Source organism: Argopecten irradians, chromosome 5 (genome assembly GCF_041381155.1).
Source record: "Argopecten irradians isolate NY chromosome 5, Ai_NY, whole genome shotgun sequence".
NCBI classification, from domain to species: Eukaryota; Metazoa; Mollusca; class Bivalvia; order Pectinida; family Pectinidae; genus Argopecten; species Argopecten irradians.
In genome coordinates, this window is record NC_091138.1 from 8,348,314 (window position 1) to 8,366,858 (window position 18,545).

The 18,545-nt window shown below is 34.4% G+C and overlaps 2 protein-coding genes across 2 annotated transcripts; one reads left to right on the forward strand and one right to left on the reverse strand.

Annotated features, from left to right (window-relative positions):
- The first annotated feature begins 742 nt into the window (after nt 1–742).
- LOC138322781 (uncharacterized) lies at nt 743–2,977 on the forward strand. Its single transcript, XM_069266876.1, has 2 exons — nt 743–1,641; nt 2,177–2,977. The coding sequence occupies exons 1-2, from the start codon at nt 814–816 to the stop codon at nt 2,504–2,506; spliced, it is 1,158 nt and encodes a 385-aa protein (XP_069122977.1). The 5' UTR covers nt 743–813; the 3' UTR covers nt 2,507–2,977.
- Nucleotides 2,978–6,585: 3,608 nt separating this feature from the next.
- LOC138322782 (uncharacterized) lies at nt 6,586–17,945 on the reverse strand. The gene is made up of 2 exons (XM_069266877.1): nt 17,692–17,945; nt 6,586–11,030 (listed from the first exon to the last, which is right to left on the reverse strand). Exons 1-2 carry the CDS (start codon nt 17,782–17,784, stop codon nt 9,087–9,089), a joined length of 2,037 nt encoding a protein of 678 aa, XP_069122978.1. The 5' UTR covers nt 17,785–17,945; the 3' UTR covers nt 6,586–9,086.
- Between the last annotated feature and the right edge of the window lie 600 nt (nt 17,946–18,545).

The window sequence follows — 18,545 nt, forward strand, 5'->3', positions numbered from 1 at the left end:
GTACAATTAGTATCTTGTACGTACAAGATAGTATCTTGTACGTACAATTAGTATCTTGTACGTACAAGATAGTATCTTGTACGTACAACTTAGTATCTTGTACGTACAAGTTATTATCTTGTACGTACAAGATAGTATCTTGTACGTACAACTTAGTATCTTGTACGTACAAGATAGTATCTTGTACGTACAACTTAGTATCTTGTACGTACAACTTAGTATCTTGTACGTACAAGTTAGTATCTTGTACGTACAAGTTAGTATCTTGTACGTACAAGTTAGTATCTTGTACGTACAACTTAGTATCTTGTACGTACTTAGTATCTTGTACGTACAAGTATCTTGTACGTACAAGATAGTATCTTGTACGTACAACTTAGTATCTTGTACGTACAAGATAGTATCTTGTACGTACAACTTAGTATCTTGTACGTACAAGATAGTATCTTGTACGTACAACTCAGTATCTTGTACGTACAAGTTATTATCTTGTACGTACAAGATAGTATCTTGTACGTACAACTTAGTATCTTGTACGTACAACTTAGTATCTTGTACGTACAACTTAGTATCTTGTACGTACAAGTTACTATCTTGTACGTACAACTTAGTATCTTGTACGTACAAGTTATTATCTTGTACGTACAAGTTACTATCTTGTACGTACAACTTAGTATCTTGTACGTACAAGTTATTATCTTGTACGTACAAGATAGTATCTTGTACGTACAAGATAGTATCTTGTACGTACAACTTAGTATTTTGTAATATTGAACACTCTTTAAAGGCAGTGTTGCCTGGTTTATTGTCAAAATGGACACCCATGAAGCTATTCGTATATTCCATACACTTGGTTTGAGCCAATTGGAAATATTAGAATACCTTGCGACAGTTTGTGGAGTTGTGTTAAGTTTACGAACATTGAAAAGAAAACTTCGTCTTCTTGGACTTTTTCGTAGAAAGCATTTTACAGACATAATCGAAGTTGCCATTTTTATAGAAAACGTCATTTCGGATTACAACAAGTTACACGGTTATAAATTTTTGCATTTAAGATGTATCCAAGAAGGTTTGGTAGTATCACAGGAAACTGTAAGACTTTTGTTGCATATACTGGACCCAGAAGGTATAGAGACTAGGCGCTCAGGGCGTTTGCGAAGAAGACTTTACAACAATCCTGGCCCAGATTTTCTGTGGCATGTAGACTCCTACGACAAATTAAAGCCTTATGGTATCTGTGTAAATGGTGCAATTGATGGATTTTCTCGTCGTATAGTTTGGTTAGAGGCATATGTGACTAGTAGTGACCCGGCAGTAATTGGGAGCTATTTCATGAATGCTGTAGAGTCGAGACGCGGGTGCCCAAAACGAATCCGTGCGGATCGTGGAACAGAAAATGGTCACGTAGAAAATCTACAAAAGTATCTAAGGTACAATCATGAGGACGAGTTTGCAAAACGTTCCTTCATATATGGATCTAGCAATCATAACCAGAGGATAGAATCTTGGTGGGGCTTTCTGCGCAGACATCATGCTCAATACTGGATGGACATATTCCACACGATGAAGGACCAAGATGACTTTGATGGAGGATTTCTCGATCGAAACTTGGTACAATTCTGTTTCCTGAAACTAATACAGGTAAGTGATATACATATTCCTTTGAAATGCTGGCCATGTTTGTTTACAAATCTTATTCTTTTCCACCCTTTATGTGTATATACATTGTAGCACTATGTAGAATACGATTTTTACCTATTTCTTTTTTTATCTAGAACCCTAAATCGTCTAAAAATGGTCAATAGGCACTCTGGTGGGCCGATATTGATATAAACTCTACCTAATTCTCAGATTCCTGTGCCCGTAAAAGGGGCAAAAGGGCAAAATATTCCATCCAAGGTTTACACAGAAATAATACTATACAACACAAAAACCTTCGATATGCGATGATAACGTACGTACAGATTTCTGACAGATGGTCGTCGTCAGAGCTACGTTTACGTGATTCCGTCTCGTTGACCGTGTTGTATAACATCCAGCGGTGAAAATGTTATAATTCAATTGTTTCAAGTAAAGTAATAACAAACCAAAGACATGTGACTTTATCTTAAACATGTAATGCATATTACATTGTGAATGAGGAAAATAAATCAAACTATATTCTTATTTATAACAGGATGGCCTGGATGAAGTGGTTGAATTATGGAACACTCATAGAATTCGTCCCAGTAGGAACCAAGTATCACCATCTGGTAGACCTAACACAATGTATCACCTACCACATCTGCATGGAGCACATCATCACATATGTCCTGTCATGCCTGCAGAGATACAGTTATGCAAGGAAGTGTGTACTCCGAAAAAGAGGTATACTTGCGACAAAACAGTTTTCAACTTGTGTTGTGAGCTCATGGATGAGAACAACAAGTTTCCACCTACAAACGCAAACGAAGCTAAGCAGCTGTACCAGTTTCTTCGTCACAGAATTCTACATGAAATCCTTTAAATCCTTGTTTGTTTGTATGATTAAACTAACGTCCAATTAACAGCCAGGGTCAAGTAAGGACGGCCTCCCATGTATGCGGCGTGTTGCGTGTATGAAGTGCGGGTGTGTGTTTTGGGAGACTGCGATATATTCGATATATTCGTGTTCTTGCCCTTTATATAGTGCTACAGGTATATCACTGAAGCATGTACTCCAACAATGTTAGAGGTAAAGCACGATGAGACACTTTTGATCATTGCCCAAGCAACACACCTTTAAATCCATTCTGGGAGTTGGTAAAGTTGATCGAACGTTCCTGTTGCAATTGCAATACATATTTTCTACATGCATAATCACTGACAGGTATTTGTTTGTAATAAAGACAGATATGTGACAAAATGCACTTCATGATATGCCTGTATGAATATTACTATCTATGATAAGTCTGTATTTTCTGTGAGTGTTTTTTCCTGAAATAAATACTATTCATTAAATGATTAAATTTCTTATGTTTGATTTTTCGTTTTTGTTTTATTATGGTGTAATTATACATATATGCCACATTTTTCTTTTCATATATCAAAACATCTTGTTTTATTACTGATCAGTGATACAAATTCCTTTAGCATGAAGCATTGTTCATAAGTTTCTCCTTCTTAGCAAAAAAAAAACAAAAAAACAAGAGGCGCTGAGGGCCTGTATCGCTCAGCTGGTTTGTAATGCCAAGTAATGTTCTGAATACAGGTTCATTGTTTCTTTTCTGAAGGAATTTGAATATTTACCTCTAAATTCCCTATTGAGCCCCGCCGCTCCTGCCCCCCCGGAGGGGGGTGGGGGTGGTCAGAGCCAAAATTTACACAAGTTCTGTTCCCCTTCTCCCAAGGATGTTTGTGGCGAAATTTGGTCACAACCCATGCAGAACTTTAGGACAAGTAGCGATTTATAGGATTTACCTCTATTTCCCCTATTGGCCCCGCCCCTCCTGCCCCCGGGGGGTCAGAGCCAAAATTTATACAAGTTCTGTTCCCCTTCCCCCAAGGATGTTTGTGGCCAAATTTGGTCACAACCCATGCAGAACTTTAGGACAAGTAGCGATTTATAGGATTTACCTCTATTTCCCCTATTGGGCCCCGCCCCTCCTGCCCCCGGGGGTCGGAGCCAAAATTTATGCAAGTTCTGTTCCCCTTCCCCAAAGGATGTTGGTGGCTAAATTTGGTTACAATCCATGCAGAACTCTAGGACAAGTAGCGCTTTATAGGATTTACCTCTATTTCCCCTATTGGGCCCCGCCCCTCCTGCCCCCAGGGGGTCAGAGCCAAAATTTATACAAGTTCTGTTCCCCTTCCCCCAACGATGTTTGTGGCAAAATTTGGTTAATATCCATGTAGAACTCTATGACTAGTAGCGATTTAAAGGAAATGTGGACGGACGGACGCCGGACGCCGTGCCATGACATAAGCTCACCGGCCCTTTGGGCCAGGTGAGCTAAAAAAAAAACCAACCTTGAAAATATTATTCCTGTTTTGGAATTTATCCGACATATTATTGATATAATGCGAAAAGATTCCAAACATATGGGTCCAATTGTAATATTTAGTACAGATGACAATAACTGTACGTTACTGTTTAATAATTCCTGTTTTCGAACTCGTCTGAGGTCTTACAGATATACATACTCAATAATGAAGAGAACAAGTGGCCTTATTTTTTCTTTTTCTTTTTGATAGTTACTCTATTATGTAATGGTAAAAATTAGAAGAAAAAAAAACGTTACCTATAACCTAATGCTTAAAATTCCAATTTGCTTTTCAAACATTAAACAAAACCAAAATTAGCTTTCCCTTATATCAGGAACTATTATTATTAATACCCATACATAAACTATAACCATATGCTTGATCCCCTCCCCAGGGGGCAACACAAACCCTGGGGTCATATATAATAGACATTTTTGTAAAGGATCTTTTTTATCTGTGAAGAGTAATTGTTTATACCGTTTCTGGAATTTTAGAAAATTTTTGAAGTTTAAGGTTTAAATGGTTAATGTAGAACCTATTTGGCCCCTTTTGGTCTCTCCCCTCAGACCCCTGGGTGTCAGTCTGGAAAATTTTATCAATGAGGGTTAAACTGCCATCTCATACTGATTATTCTGACAACAGTGAAGATTTCTCAAAAATATGTCTTCCCTATATAAACAATAGTAAACTTGACTCCCTCCCCTAGGGGTGGGACCATATAATTCACAATTTTGATTACCTTAGGCCAATGAAGGTTTCTGCAAAAATTCAACGAATTTGGTTTAGTGATTCTGGAGAAGAAGTCGTAAATGTAAATTGTTAATTGTCGCACAACGGAAGCGTACGACACACACCACACGGCGGACAAAAGACGACTAGAATAAGTCACTTTAGACTTCGTCTCAGGTGACCTAAAAATCTGACCACTTGCATGCCTGCAAAAACAGATTTAGAGAGAGCCATATGCCCAACTTAAATCCACACAGTCAACCACAGTGGACCGTTATTTTTGATGTACATCAAAAGGATCAAATTACCTGCATCTTCTGTTGCCTTCATATTTACTGCGACATAGTCCAGGGGCGAATATAACGCCAGTGATAGTAACTTCTGGAGTATAGAGGATGACTGAATCAATATAACATTCACTGTGTTATCGTGTTCACAAGGAAAAGTTTACGCACGATGACAGACAAAAAGGTATTACATAGATCACCATGACCTATGGTCAGGTGTCCTGAAAACCAAAGTCTTAAATATGACCAGAGATCACAGCTGTATCTTGGTGCTTACCATCAAATGAACTTTATTAGATCAAGATGTCTGTAAGACGGCTGGTTTTAACTCTTCTTCCACTTTAAAAGCAATGTGAAGTTGTATACTGTTGGTTAAGTTTGGTTTATTTCTGTTTTACGACCTAATAAGAGCCAGGGTATTTTAAGGATATTTGAGGTTTAGGCAATGAAAGAAAGCGGGAGTATCCATAGCAAAACACCGACCTAAGGTTAAACAAGAGGCCCATGGGCCTTAACGGTCATCTGACTCATGGCACAAAAAAAACAAAGTTACAGTATAAAGTAGTGGTTAACAATTAATATAAACAATACAAGGAACTCCTTAGTTGAATATGTAAGTTTCTGTAATAGGTAAAGGTCATTTGTTGAACAAACTTGGTAGCCCTTCATCCATATATGGTTGTAACCCATTCAAGGATTAAGGAGGAGTCAGATTTTAAAGCCAAATTTCAGCAAAGCTCCCATTTTGGACCCCGCCATTCTATCCCCATGGGTCTTACCTCAGTAATTTATAAAATATGATTGTCCTCACCTAAAGTTCCCCCTTCTGAGCCCCGCCCCTCTGTCCCCATTAACCATCACTTTCTGAACAATTTAATTAAAAATCAATCAAATTTTGATTTTCATAATATGGTTATCTTATGTTTCCAGACGGCAAAAGTGAAAAATAATCTTCACTGCTAACATATATTACGCAGGAACTCTTGTATTTGATTTTTGTTGTAATATCATTTTAGGCCATCAATATATACTTTCTTGGGTATAAAATGTTTAATGTTTAATGTTTTAAAGACTCTTTTGATCCATTTATTTCCTTTTTTCTGGACCAAAACATAATTTCAATTATGTCATTTTTACATTTTGCACAACAAAGTTACTTTCAAAGAATGAATTCAAGTATTGAACTTCTTTCAGATAGCATTTCAGTTGGCATTCATAACCAATATGAATGCCACCTGAGAGGAGGCAAATTCCATAAAGCAGTCATGTTGAATTTGCCTCTGTTCAGTTGGCATTCATATTAGCTATGAATGCCAACTGAAAGACGTTCAATGCTTATATTTACATTTGACAACAATTTTATAATGAAATCCCAAGAATTCATTATCTATAATTATCATAAAAGTCGGAACAACCATTTGAACAGCCATCTTCCGTGATTGCTGGCATGACAATTGTGATGTCACAATGATAATGACGTCATAATCAGCAAATGGCAGTTCATAGATTGATGAATGCCAACTGTTACATACCATGACAGTAAAAGAAAATATGAAAACTAAACATATAATTTAAAGTGCATTATTTATTGCAAGAAAATAATTTTACATGTTGTAGATTGCAATAACTGTATTCGCCGTAATTAGCGCTCAGGGCGCTTAAAAATTGCAACAAAGATACACTTATTAGCGAACCAAAATGTAAGTTGTGGACGAAAAATGTCAGCCATATTTTAGCTCTTTCTGTACTAATAACACATAAATCTGTTTGAGACGCATTATTATGTTGTGATTTACATCTAAATGACTCATAAGTTCCTGCAATATAGGATAAAATGCTGATGTCAGAGGCATCACATGTTGTAAAATAATGTTAAATCCATGGCATGTGGGCACTCATACAACTTCATCTCCTTCTCCAGAAAAGGGGAGAGCCGCTAATCACAGTGATTACCTGACCTACATCGTCAAACACATTTTTCTATATCATTTTCTATCAAAATGCTGGAACTTTAAAGCAATTAGTACATACATATCATTTGTACATATTCATGTAACAAGAAGCACAAGAGCCTTGACGGTCATCTGGCAACAGTTGTATTGGAAATTCAGGCAAGTTACAGCTAAATCACACTGGTAGAACATACAATTTAAGAAGTTCAAAATGTGTTTTCAAGATGGCAGCCATAGCAACAATCTTGGATTTCAGATCCACTCGAAAAACAACAACACTTGGTAATTTCAGGTAAGTTTCAGCTCAATTCTAATGGTAAAATTTGAGGGAGAAGTTTAAAATAAGAATAGTTTCCCAATGGTGGACGGCAAACAGCGGACGAAGCATGAAGGTTCAGGATGACTTAAAAATGTTGAACTAAAAACAATGAATTGATGCCAGTCTACAGGCAGTTAAACATGGTTAAACAAAACAAAACAATTTATAATAGTCTATAATGTATCAAAATATACCATGTACTTTTATGTGTATGTCAATCAACATATATATTTTGGGTTACAGTTGTAACTACATGTATATATGTCTATATATATATGTCACTAAAACATAAACCGTTAAGAGATTTGGATTAATATAAAATTTATTGCCCTGGTGAGAGGGAAGACTTGAAGATTAGTTTCCCCATGATAGATCATGTTTCATGTATCTCTGGGAAACAAATCTTCATGGCTCCCATCTCACCAGGACAATAAATGTTTATTACACAACCTCTCACTATGAACATCCAACATACAAATAATTCATCATTGAAAATAAGAATGATGTTAACAGAAAAGGCATTATCTTTCACTTATATTTTGAATGCATGCAATGTTTATTTTGAGGACAGATTTATGTCATTGACTCATTAAGATGCAAACAAAATTGAGCTCATTAGTCCTTTGCACAGGCAAGATAAAATTATCAGTAACATTATTGAAAAGCTAATAACACAATGATAATATAATAAATTCTAAATTAAGTACATGGAAAATTTAGCATGAAAGCAATGTAAGAAAATAATGGGGAAATATCCATTAAAGAAATGACCTTTTCCTTAATTTGAAGGACACAGACATACATAATATATATAATCACCAATAGAAGTAAATTATAAGTAGCATGTACATGTACTAGCACACTGGCAGTAAAACAAAGGGTCCATCTTTTCTCGGACTCTAAAATCCATCTTTAATCATTGTTATATTTCCTCAATATTTGAAAATAAAAACATAATATTACTTAAGTGTAATTCTTGGGTTTAAAGTTGTAATAAAGTTTTCTGTATCTATAAAACAAATATGCAAATATTCGAAAATTAAACTGACTTCATATTTGAATAGTAAATTTGTTGAAATTGGCATCCCTAGTTATTACATGTCTCCATCCAAAAATAGGAAATGTATGTCCAAGACTTATTAGGATGTAAGTTCAAGAATGAAGTTAATATTTTCTTTGACAATTAATTTCTATAGAAAATCCGTTATCCATCATTTCATTGATGTCTATAGCTACATGTGTTTCCCTTTCAAAGGATAAGGACTTGCAGTTTAAGTGTGTGGTAATTAAGAAATTAATAGTTGTTATCATTAAGGGATATTTCTGCATTTATTTTGCATTCATGAATTAAAAATAAGTCATTTTAAAGATTAACTGTCCTTTTATCAAATTGAAATCATGCAGTACCATCTCTTTGTCCAAGATCAGAAGTATAATATTTCTAACACTAGTAGACAGTAAAAGTCTTGGACCTTGGAGTTTTCATCTCAATGTACAATACACGTATATATTTTTACAGCTTGATATCCAATCCTATACATACCCAATAAATAATTAAGAGAAAATTCAGCTTTGTTTACTTCTAAAGAACACTTGTGTAAAGTCTTGAGTGAGAATTAGGAGTTGAGCTACTAATATTAGAAAATCCCTTATTCTCAACTATTTAAAGACCTAACTAAAACACAAACAATTACAATGCAACCCTTGCACGAAATGAAACACAATATTTTAAATCTTTGGCAATATGGTTTTGGATGACTAGTACCACCAGCTCATACTGAGTGATTTTAGAAATGTTCAAGCAATGGACATTTCCATTGATTCCTTTCCTCCTGAAAGAATGTTATCAAATTCTGAACGAAGTTCTGGATAGGTTTGATATGTGAATGGTAGCTCTAGAGAAGGCCCACATGTGTGCGCAATCGGACGTCTTGCAAGTCCCTCTAATGGCGTGAAAATTATTTCTAATTTTTCAACACACATAATATCACTTCCTATGAGGTAGCGCAAGAGTCTACTGAGAGAATGATTATCATTCTGCGCTTTTACATATTGTTTGAAGTATCCCAGTGCCTGTGTTTCCTCTGCAGAATTTGGTTGTGCACTAATGATCTTCAGAAGTTTCTTCACTGTTGGTTTCATGTTGTCATATATCTTTGTCAATGAATCTGTGTCTTTAATTCTAATAGTGAGAGCTTGACGAGCCACTTCTGACATCTTATCCAAAGCATATTTTGGCTTTTGAATTAGTTCTTTGTGCGCCATTTGAACAAATGCATGACGTATTTCATCAGATGCAGGAACACGCTTGCTTCCCATTCTGTCCAGCAAATCAATAAGGTCATCTCGATCATCATCATCCAGAGAATCCAGATCCGCCATTGCGGAATGTACAATATTTCTATCAGTGTTGCTCAGGTAAAGTGCAAAAGAGTCCATCAAGGATTCTGATGTAACGCTTTCCTCACCAAATAACATGGCATGCATAAAGACAGGGGCCAGCATAAGGGGTAGCACTCCATGTTCAATGTAACCTTTTGTAAGAATGCGTCCAACAGATTTCCATTCTTCTTCCTGCCATTGTGGATTCAGTGATGGAACTCTTGCTTCCTCACCTTCAGCGAATCTTGATAAAAATTCAGTCCAAAATGCAGTGTATGCATCCCTCGAAACACCATTATTATCAACACCTGCTTCATTTACAAATGTCATCTGCAGTGGTATTGATAGAATGTCAGGGTCTTTAAATGCTGCCAACATGTCTTCAAGTATTTTCACTCTATGTATTTTCAATATTGTTTTCTTTGGCAACAATTCAGTGTCTGGGACATCATTCAATTGCATGATTTCATCATTTGGAACTACATTTGTGGTGGGTATGTGTGTGGTGACATCAGTCACATCATATTGCCTCGGTTGATTTGAAAAAATTGGGAATATGACATCATCCAGAACTGGTGCAGATGATGAGGCAATGGTTTCTGGACGAGTCCCTCCATCTGTGGCACTGGAAGTTGTTGAAGAATCAAATGTGTGAAGTGAATCCGATGCACACACTGAATCCAAATAATCAAACAGATCTAGATTGCTTTCATCATTGGAGACTGTTTTATCTGACTGAGCCTCAAGAGAAGATGTTGTTACTGTTGGTGTACATGTGGTAGTAGTTGCTGTGATGTTTCCAGGTGTGCCTTCAACAGATGTTGACAGATAAAATCTTAATATACCCATTTTCATTTTGTCGTACAAAACAGCAACAGTTATATCAGGTGGTAAAGTGTCCTGTACAAAATCCAGCAAGTCACAAGTAAAATTGCTCACGCTTCCTTTCTTGGAATTTCCATTCGGAAAAAATAGTGACTTGGCATGAGACAAGATGTCTTCCTTTTTTGCATTCCTGTCAATTTCTATTGTTCTTTTTCCACCTCCATTTACTGTTCTTACTTGTTTTCCATTGTGTATCCATCCTAATTCAATTTTTCTGTTTTTTTTCTGGGCATGCTTGTTTCCACACAAGTGTTTTGACAGTTTTCTTTTTGCACTTTCTTCATCACCAGACTCATTTGTTTCCTCGTCTTTCCGTAATGACATTTTGCGTTTTAGACGATTAAGCAGTTCCTCTCTCTTTCCTGATTTCTCCCCTTGTTGGCAAATACTTCTTAAGTAGGCCCTGTCTCCTGCTGCAGGAATAAATTGCGTCAATGTTTCTTCACTCATGAACTTCACTGCATTTGTGTCAATCTGTAAAATATCAATTAGGAAAAATTACTAAATTGCACAATTATAACATTTTGTTACATTATAAAACAAATACGGTAAACATGATTATTTTAGTGCAGTCAAATTTTATCCCAAATGTGGTAAACTGTACTTTTTAGCGCAGATATGAACAACGCAATTCGATGGTTCAATACCAGAAACATTATTTTACACAATTTCGGGCTGTACATGAATTAGCGTTTCAAAGACAGCACAAAAACTGCTAAAATAAAACTACCGCTAAAATAAGGATGTTTACAGTAATAAAATAGGCCTTAATTGTCACCAGAGTTATGATGCATAAATCAAACTATAACAAGAGGCCTTATGGGCCTTAACGGTCACCTGAGTTCGGATACAGAATGAAACAAAGATATATAAACACTATATATTGGCCCATCAGGCCCTTGAAGTCAGTCAGAGATTTTATAAATTTGACTTTTTAATCTATGAAAATTATTTGGTTCCATCAAATCTGTGAATTCAGAAGATTTTTGAAATTTTAGCCATTTTGACCCCTTTTCACCCCGCCCTCTGGCCCCTAAAGGTCAGCTAGGACCAATATTGATAAGACGTTAAAATGCTATCTCAGGCTAATAATTCTAACCCAGTTTGACTAATTTCCTATGGAAACAAAGTAAATAATGTTCATAAATTTGTTTTCCTTATATAAACTATAGTAAACTTGACCCCCTCCCCAGGGGGGAACATGAGACCCCAGGGTCATATAATTCACAATTTTTGTAAAGGACCATAAGATATTTCAATCTAAGATGAGTATTTGATTCTACCATTTCTGGAATTTCAGAAGAAGATTTTTGAAGTTTTAGCCTATTTGACCCCTTTTGGCCCCACCCCTCAGGCCCCTGGAGGGGGGGGGGGGGGGGGGGGCTGGGACCATATAATTCACAATTTTATTTTACCTTTGGTTATGGAAGGTTTCTGCAAAATTTCAACAAATTTGGTTCTGTAGTTTTGGAGAAGAAGTACTAGTTGAAAAAGTAAATTGTTTATCGCCATACGGCGGACGATGACGGACAAAAGGCGATTTGAATAGGTCACTTGAGACTTCGTTTCAGGTGACCTAAAAATCCCAAAACAAGTCGGATTATTCAATTAGAACCAACTTATTTTTTTCTATTATTCTTTTATTGTTTTTTCCAAATTATAGCACACCAACACTTAAGTTTTCAAGTTAAGGCTCACTCGATTGTGAAATTTATAGGTGGATCATGAGAGCAACTTTTTGTTTTTGGTCTGTGTGATAAAATTGTTTTAAGGGTTGGTCGGGTATATATACATTAAACATATAATGTTTTGGCCTAATACAGAACAATATGCATATCAATTCATTCTACATTCCTTATGAAACATATAACAAGAAATATTGACAAATTTCACGACATTGTTAAGTATTTAAATTGATACTGTTGAAATTCCAAATTGTTGATCAATATTTTTAGGCAGGTACAACATGTATGGTGTACCCATACCCGAGCTAAAGTCACACACGTTAAACAAATGCAATACATAACCACTGAGGAGTTGATGAAAATTATTTTTAGACAAGAACATGCATCTAATAAGGTAAACATACTACTGAAAGAATGATTTGAGTAGTTCTAGACAAAAATTTCTTTACTTCACTAGCAAGTAAGGGCCAGGGTTCGGCATACAAGACATCCAACCACTATGTGTAATGGCGGATAGTACGCGAGTTTGAACATTTCACATACATTTCACTACATTGGACTTTTCTGGCATATCACATATGTACAGTAAGAACTGGTTTGCTTCCGAAATATGTGCAAAATACTGTTAGACTGAATTGCCCCTTTAATATATTTTAAAAAAGGGTATCATAGTATTTAAGTATGGTAACACCATGGATATTTGACATATGACATTTGACCTTGACATGTGATCTTTTGGTTGTCATAGTAACTAATTGGGAGCTTATCAGTAATTACCAATATTATTATTGATATCTACAATGATCATTCTTTAAGTTTCTGAACCAAAGTTATCTATATTTATGGAGGTAAGTTTTTCAGTTTTCTTTATGTTGGATTTAGAACATTTATGAGAATGACCCGTATATTGACCTTTGTTAGCCTAGTTTTAGTAACAGTGACCTTACAGGTATCGTCTGGAAACCCAACATTTGCCAAAACAAACTATTTTTAGTAACAATGACCTTTGTAGTTGACTTTTTATCCTCAGCATCAAAGATGTACGTGTTACAACATACGTAAGCTACAATTGTACAAAGTTTCAACAAAATTGATCAATCCATTCTAAACTATTCTAAAGGTATTGCCAAGAAACCAACATCTGGACATACATATACACTATACAGACAGACTGACAGCTACAGACATCTGGACAGACAGATTGGCCACTATACAGACAGTCAGACATAAATACAAATGGAAATGTGTGACCCTGACAAGGTTTATGCCAAAAATGAAATAACATTGCAGATGATCAAGTCATATTATATGTACTTAAAGGTCATAAAACTACCTTTGAAAAATTTGATACATTTACATAACTTAAAACAGAGTGTTATACGAAAGTTTTATGGAGTAATACATTGCGGGTCCATACCATTTACATTAAATTTCACGTAATAACAAAGATAGAAGAATTTAAATTACTGTATGAATCAATTAAATTTTCTCCATTTTATAAGCTAGTTTTTCTTGAAATTGTGTTTTTAGAGATGTGTATAATGTACAGGAGTGACAATATATAAAATTGTAAGAAGATGGACATTTTTATAACAGATGGAAAGTGTCATTTTAAATAATTAACAAGTTTTAATCATTGTGTTATCAAAAATCACCAATTTCACTAAAACATATCGCGTTAAAATTAAGCAGACTTGTGATATCTTACTTATGCATTTTTTAATCTTACATTTGTATTTTGCTATATAACTAATTACCAACAGAAAGTCTAAGTCACTTACTGTTACTATAGATTTCTCTTTTATTGCAAAATAATTTGACTTACTACAAGTAATTGAGGATTTCTATTATTATTGCATCACACATTACCTTAAAGCATAGATTTAAATTTCATGAACATTTCTGCATCAAAAATTATGTTGAAACATTGTTTGTATTTGTCACTCCTGTCGGTTACATCTATATCTGAGTCAAAGTCACTCTGTTACAAGATAATTTATCTCTCTTATCGTAAAAACAAACATACTTACAATTCCTATTATCATTACACAAACATATTGCCTTATTGTTTATTTAACCTTGAAGCATAAAGTTCATTAAAACTTTCTTAGTAAATGATTGCTCACATTGTCACTCCCGGAGTGTTACACCTGTATTCTATCTGACTCTGATATCGATGTCACTCCTGTTATAGGACAAAAAGTTGTTGACTGTGGATTTGCAGTTACATGTATTGGAATTGTTTCTTTAAATGACAGTTCAAATGTAAAAACATGAATAAAGCAATGCTGAACCCTAGACAGTTTTAATAAAAGTGTATATAGACTTTAGTAGTTGCATGTCCCCCCAGTATGTTCTCCCCTGCATGTACAAGTACAATTGCTCCCCCCTCCCTGTTAAAATTGAAAAGATAACAAAAGTGACTGTTATAATGGGGACATTTTATGAGTTTTTTTCAGAAATTTGAGACTATTAAGAATCTTAAATTATGCAGTCATATATTTGCAACATGTTTTAAAAGTTTGCAATCTCTGACTCTGTTAATGAAAACTACAATTCTTTTCGCAGACTGCTTCACACCTGGGATACACAGATCTGCTCCTGTACCATCTGTACACACCATATAGGATGAGTTGTTCCCCTTTGGAATCTACCTGCTTGAAATTATACCATACAACCTGTGATATTTCAAACCTTTTCAAAGATCGTTACTTTTATAAACCTTTTTTTAGCTTATTGTTTTCTACCTATGACTTCAATATCTACTTTTTAATTCACACTATGTTAGTGTATATCCTGTAAATTTTTACACTTTGCTATATTAGCATTTATGTACATTACACTTCAGTGTCTTAACCTATTTTGTGTAACATTTGTGTGACATACAAGTGTAATTATTAAGTTATTACCTTTAAATTAAATTTTCTTATTTCTGCTAAACTGTGATAGCTGTTTCCAACTAAATATCATGTATCTATTGCATGCTTGTTATAGTTAAATTGTTGCCTGTCTATATTTATTTTACCTGTTTGTACTGTGATATTTACATATGTTTGTCGCAAGAATAGCAATACAGTTCTAATGTTATTATGTTCCTCATGTATGCGACTCTAAATAAAACTTCTTGACTCTTGACTCTTGATTAATTCTAGCAAGAAATTTTTATTTCACAGCTGTGCCATTGGGACGATTGGTCAAATCGACCATGTTGATGAGTCTAATTTGAATGTACTGTCATTTTTGTGATATTTAAATCAAATCCTTAATTTCTGTTGAAACATAATCATGTTTCTACACATGTGATATTACATCATAATATTTGAAATATATTTTGACCGATTTATTAAATTTTGATTTATTCACTGCATTGTCAGTTTGGGCAATCTCTATATATATAAACATGTGAAATCTATATTGAAATAAAGCAAAAGTTGTATACATTTATTTGAAGAACATTAACTAAATATTTAAAGTGATGTACATTAAAATAATGCAGAGTGTCATATACATTGTATAATTGATGTTGTCAAGAGACATTTTTATAATAGATCTGTTAGGTGTTGCACATACACATGTATAAAATACAATACTTTTATCATATACATGTGCATATCAAGGATTTATAACTACATAGTACATATGTGTACATATCAATTATTATATTGATCTATAATTATATCATTATTACATGTACATAGATGTATACATGTATAGTTGATATGTTGGATATACCCAATGTAATTGGTACAAATGTCTGCCACATATATATATATATATACTGTACATGGGGATACAGGTAGTATATATACGTACATGTACGGTATATACACTAGTACTGTACCTACATAAATGACTTGTGTATACTGTAAACTCAAGGCACACGTACAGGTCTGTCATTAATATGGTCACTACTCACTAGGCCTATATCCCCATCCAACCATCTAAGATGACACTTTACCTGAGATGATGATCAGTCAGGGATCACAGGTAATATAAGGTATGCCTATTTTCTTCAACCCCTGGGGGTCCATTATAGCATTCAATTCAAATGATAGCATGCTGTGACAGCCTATGTACCTGAATAGTATAGTCAAGGACATATCTCACTAATAAATCCTTGGTTTAGCAAAGTCTAAGTGTCTACTTGACCCCAAGTGTTTTTTTTTATCAAAATGCGCTTTGTCTTTCCATTGAGAACAATTGAAATATTGATTTTTCTCAAAATGAAGATAATTTATATATACATTGTTTTATATCTTGTTTTTATTTATTTATTTGAGAAGATATAGGGAGAGGGGTTTATTAATTATGTATTATAGTTCAATGTATGTACATGTATATATGTGTATTCCAAACATGCTTCGAGACAATGACTCCTTGGGCTCCCTTATATCCCAGTCCCATCTCAAACCTTTACCTAGCTATTGTATATGAATTTCGCCACTCTGACACTATAAATTCTGACCTCTGGCCATGAATTGTTTCACCTGAAATTTAACTAACATGCTGGCTCATATATACATACTAGTCCAACAAATCTAGTATAGAAAAGGATGTAATCATATATATATATACCTGAATGAACGTACATAAAACCAGATATTTAGATAATATACTATTAAAATATATAAGGTAAAACCTATAATCTAGCTAGTATAGTTACATGTACCCTGCATCTTTCAAACGATTTTACATTAAGTTTAAATATCTAAATGAAATTTCTTAATGGACCACATGACAATATTTTTAATTAATATAGCTGTCCTGCTTTATAATATTTATATGATTTCTTTTAGTTATTTTATATACAATCAAACTTTAAAACTTAAATATTGTTCAAGTTTACTTTATGTAGTATATATATGCTCATGCAGGCAGATAGGTTATATGTTAATTGGGACATATTTTTCAAGAAATGTAATTAACTTCAGCTAAGGGTTTTTTACAGTTTTGCATCGGGAATTTGTCTATCTATAAAGTGGGGCATTTCTTATCCCCTCCCCCCTTAGAACCAAATGATGTCTTGTGGGGTTTTTATATATACATTGTATAAATCAGTATTAAACCTAGATCTATAACATCTACGGCAGTCACGTCGACAGTTTGTACGATGAATTACAGTTACAATCGAATTACAATTAAAATGATTGTCATATCGAAATTTTGTTTTTATGTTTAATCTAAACACACTTTAAATTGGAGGCTATTATTGTTGAGGAATTCGCTGTGATTAAGTTTCTAATTTGTAAGCAGAAATTTTCTCCTTCATATATATAATTTAGCAACAAATTGTGAGAGTTACGCCCAAGGCCTGTTTAGGCTGTTAACGTTGCTGTTTTCGGGTCCGTACTGCATTACGTTACATAATATATAATTCATAAAACTTTCATATGGTAGATCTATAAACATATATATTAACATAATTTACAAAAAACATAGAATATACTTACACGTTCCTCTTTTATTCTTTCTATAGTTGCGTGACTAGCGCCTCTTTCAACTAGGATATGTACAACTCTGTCCAGATCACTCATCGCCGCCATTTCAGTGTATGTCTAACCTCCGCCTCCCGCACAGGAGAGCTCCATTTCTATTTATACTAAGTTGTACGTACAAGATACTAACTTGTACGTACAAGATACTAAGTTGTACGTACAAGATACTAAGTTGTACGTACAAGATACTAAGTTGTACGTACAAGATACTAAGTTGTACGTACAAGATACTAAGTTGTACGTACAAGATACTAAGTTGTACGTACAAGATACTAACTTGTACGTACAAGATACTAAGTTGTACGTACAAGATACTAAGTTGTACGTACAAGATACTAAGTTGTACGTACAAGATACTAAGTTGTACGTACAAGATACTAAGTTGTACGTACAAGATACTAAGTTGTACGTACAAGATACTAAGTTGTACGTACAAGATACTAACTTGTACGTACAAGATACTAAGTTGTACGTACAAGATACTAAGTTGTACGTACAAGATACTAACTTGTACGTACAAGATACTAAGTTGTACGTACAAGATACTAAGTTGTACGTACAAGATACTAAGTTGTACGTACAAGATACTAACTTGTACGTACAAGATACTAAGTTGTACGTACAAGATACTAAGTTGTACGTACAAGATACTAAGTTGTACGTACAAGATACTAACTTGTACGTACAAGATACTAACTTGTACGTACAAGATACTAAGTTGTACGTACAAGATACTAAGTTGTACGTACAAGATACTAAGTTGTACGTACAAGATACTAAGTTGTACGTACAAGATACTAACTTGTACG